The sequence below is a fragment of the Penaeus vannamei genome, chromosome 36, assembly GCF_042767895.1.
Source record: "Penaeus vannamei isolate JL-2024 chromosome 36, ASM4276789v1, whole genome shotgun sequence".
Taxonomy (NCBI): domain Eukaryota; kingdom Metazoa; phylum Arthropoda; class Malacostraca; order Decapoda; family Penaeidae; genus Penaeus; species Penaeus vannamei.
Genome location: NC_091584.1, coordinates 8,371,711 through 8,374,210, shown reverse-complemented (window position 1 = coordinate 8,374,210; position 2,500 = coordinate 8,371,711). Strand labels below are relative to the sequence as shown.

At 41.4% G+C, this 2,500-nt stretch overlaps 1 protein-coding gene across 1 annotated transcript in view; it reads right to left on the bottom strand.

Moving 5' to 3' along the window:
* Nucleotides 1-2,500, bottom strand: part of LOC113805396 (nephrin) — a gene marked incomplete at its 5' end in the record, with an annotated part of 26,606 nt that overhangs the window by 4,239 nt on the left and 19,867 nt on the right. The window contains 2 exon segments of the mRNA XM_070114609.1: nucleotides 1-234; nucleotides 1,534-1,654. The exon segment at nucleotides 1-234 is cut by the window's left edge and continues 158 nt beyond it. Of these exon segments, the coding sequence (XP_069970710.1) occupies nucleotides 1-234; nucleotides 1,534-1,654 (355 nt within the window).

Here is a 2,500-nt window from a genome sequence, read left to right as displayed (position 1 = left end):
GGTCGCTGGGGGAGCGCAGGTGCGCCTCCTCGGGCCGCGGGCGTGGGCGGCGCGTGCGGAAGGTGATGAGCAGGATCAGGATGATGATGATGATGACCAGCCCCGCGCCCACGCCCAGCGCCGCCGGCAGGAGCGTCGGCAGGTCCATGGCGCGGAGGTACGGGAGGCCGGGGCCGCCGTCGTCGCCGCCGGCCGTCTTGCCGCCGTCGCGCACCTCCGCCTCCGGGGGGCCGGCTGGGGGGGGGGGGGGAGAGAGAGAGAGAGAGAGAGGGAGAGAGAGAGAGAGAGAGAGAGAGAGAGAGAGAGAGAGAGAGAGAGAGAGAGAAAAGAGAGAGAAGAGAGAGAGAGAGAGAGAGAGAAAAGAAGAGAGAGAAGAGAGAGAGAGAGAAAGAGAGAGAGATGAGAGAGAGAGAGGAAGAGGAGAGAGAGAGGGAGAGAGGGAGAGAGGGGGAGAGAGAGAGAGAGAGAAACAGCGAGAGAGAGAAGAGAGAGAGGAAAGGGAGATGAGATTCGGAAGAGGGAACAAGGGCAAGGAGGGGAGACATTGAGGGGAGGGGAGGGAGAGAGAATGGAGAAGAGAGGAATGCAATTAGGAAAAGGAGAGGGATGCGTGTAAGGAAGAAGAGGGGGGGGGGGGCAGAGACACGAGAAAACGAGGAAATACATTATTTTCTGATTCAACAAGATCTCAATGCGACTTTTCATTACAATCTATCTACAAGAGCGTCTATGAACAATGTTAATTACAAACAATAAAAATAGATGTGACTACGACTGAGAGAACTTAATAAATCATTAGCATAGCGAATTAACAATACAAACTAATTTAGTACTAATGAAATACACAAAACACAAGATTTATTCTATTCATTATTATCATTACTATTATTTTTTTAGCATTGGTAGCAATACTATAATCTTTATCATTGTTATCACTAATATCACTACTGTCATTATCATTGATAGTATTACCGTTATTTTTATTATTGATGTGGTTATTGCTATCATTATTGTTATCATCATTATCACATTGTTATTATTATCAATATTGTTATTTTCATTATTACTATTATCATGAGTATTATTATCATAATTAACATTTATTATCTGATACTAACATTATTATTATTGATATTTCTGTTATTATTGTTATCATTATCCTCCTCATCATCAATATTTTGCTATATTCATTGTTATCATTATTATGATTATGATGTTGGTGATAAAGATGGTATCGTTATTATTATCATTATCACTATCATTATCATCATTATTTGGGATGTTACAGTGATAGCCATTCCCAACATCCTCATCCCAATCCTCATCATCATCATCACCATCCTCCTCCTCATCATCATCATCACCATCATCATCATCACCATAATCATCACCATCATCATCATCATCATCATCACCATCCTCATCATCATCATCACCATCCTCATCACCATAATCATCACCACTTCTCCTCTTATCCTCACCATCCCTACCATCACACCAACCCCAACCTCACTATTCCCAGCACGCCCTCACCATGATGTTGATAGACGGACCCGTGGGCGGCGATGGTGAGGTGGGCGGGGGTACTGGCGCCCTTGTCGTTGTGGGCGGTTATGAAGAGGTCGTACTTCCGGCCGGGGCGAAGACCGTCCACCTGAGGGAGAGGATGAAGGGTTAATGTTGTCAGTTTCTTGGTTATTGTTAAGAGTATTATTATTGTTATCTCAGTCAAGGATTACGTATATATATACACATACATACATACATATATACATGCATATATACATACATACATACATACATACATACATACATATATATATATATATATATATATATATATATATATATATATATATATATATATATATATATATGTATACATACACACACACACACACACACACACACACACACACACACACACACACACACACACACACACACACACACACACACACACACACACACACACACACACACACACACACACACACACACACGCACGCACGCACGCATACGCGCACAGTAATAGCAATAGCAATAGTGATATTATTAGTTATTGTATTAGTAGCAATAGTAGTAGTAGAAGTAGTAGTAGTATCTGTAGGAGTACGTGAGTATACTGCAAATACTTTCGACCAATTGTTATAGTAATATCAATAGTAGTAGCAACAGTATCATTACAAACAGAGGTAATGGTAATAATAGTAGTAGTAGTAGTGATAAATGTAGTAGTAGTAGTAGTAGTGATAGCAGAATCAGAAGTAGTTTGTGAGTGCACTGTAGTGGTAATACCAGAAGTAGTGGTAGCAGCAGTAGTATTGTTATTAACTGTAGTGGTAGTAGCAATAACAATAGTATTAGTAGTAGCAGCAGTAGTTGCAGTAATAACAGGAGCAGTAGTAGTAGCCCGTGAGAACATTGCAAATGCATTTAAACCCGAGAATTTCCTCACTTTCACTCCAGACTCTGAGTGAAAAAGACGAAAGACTTCATT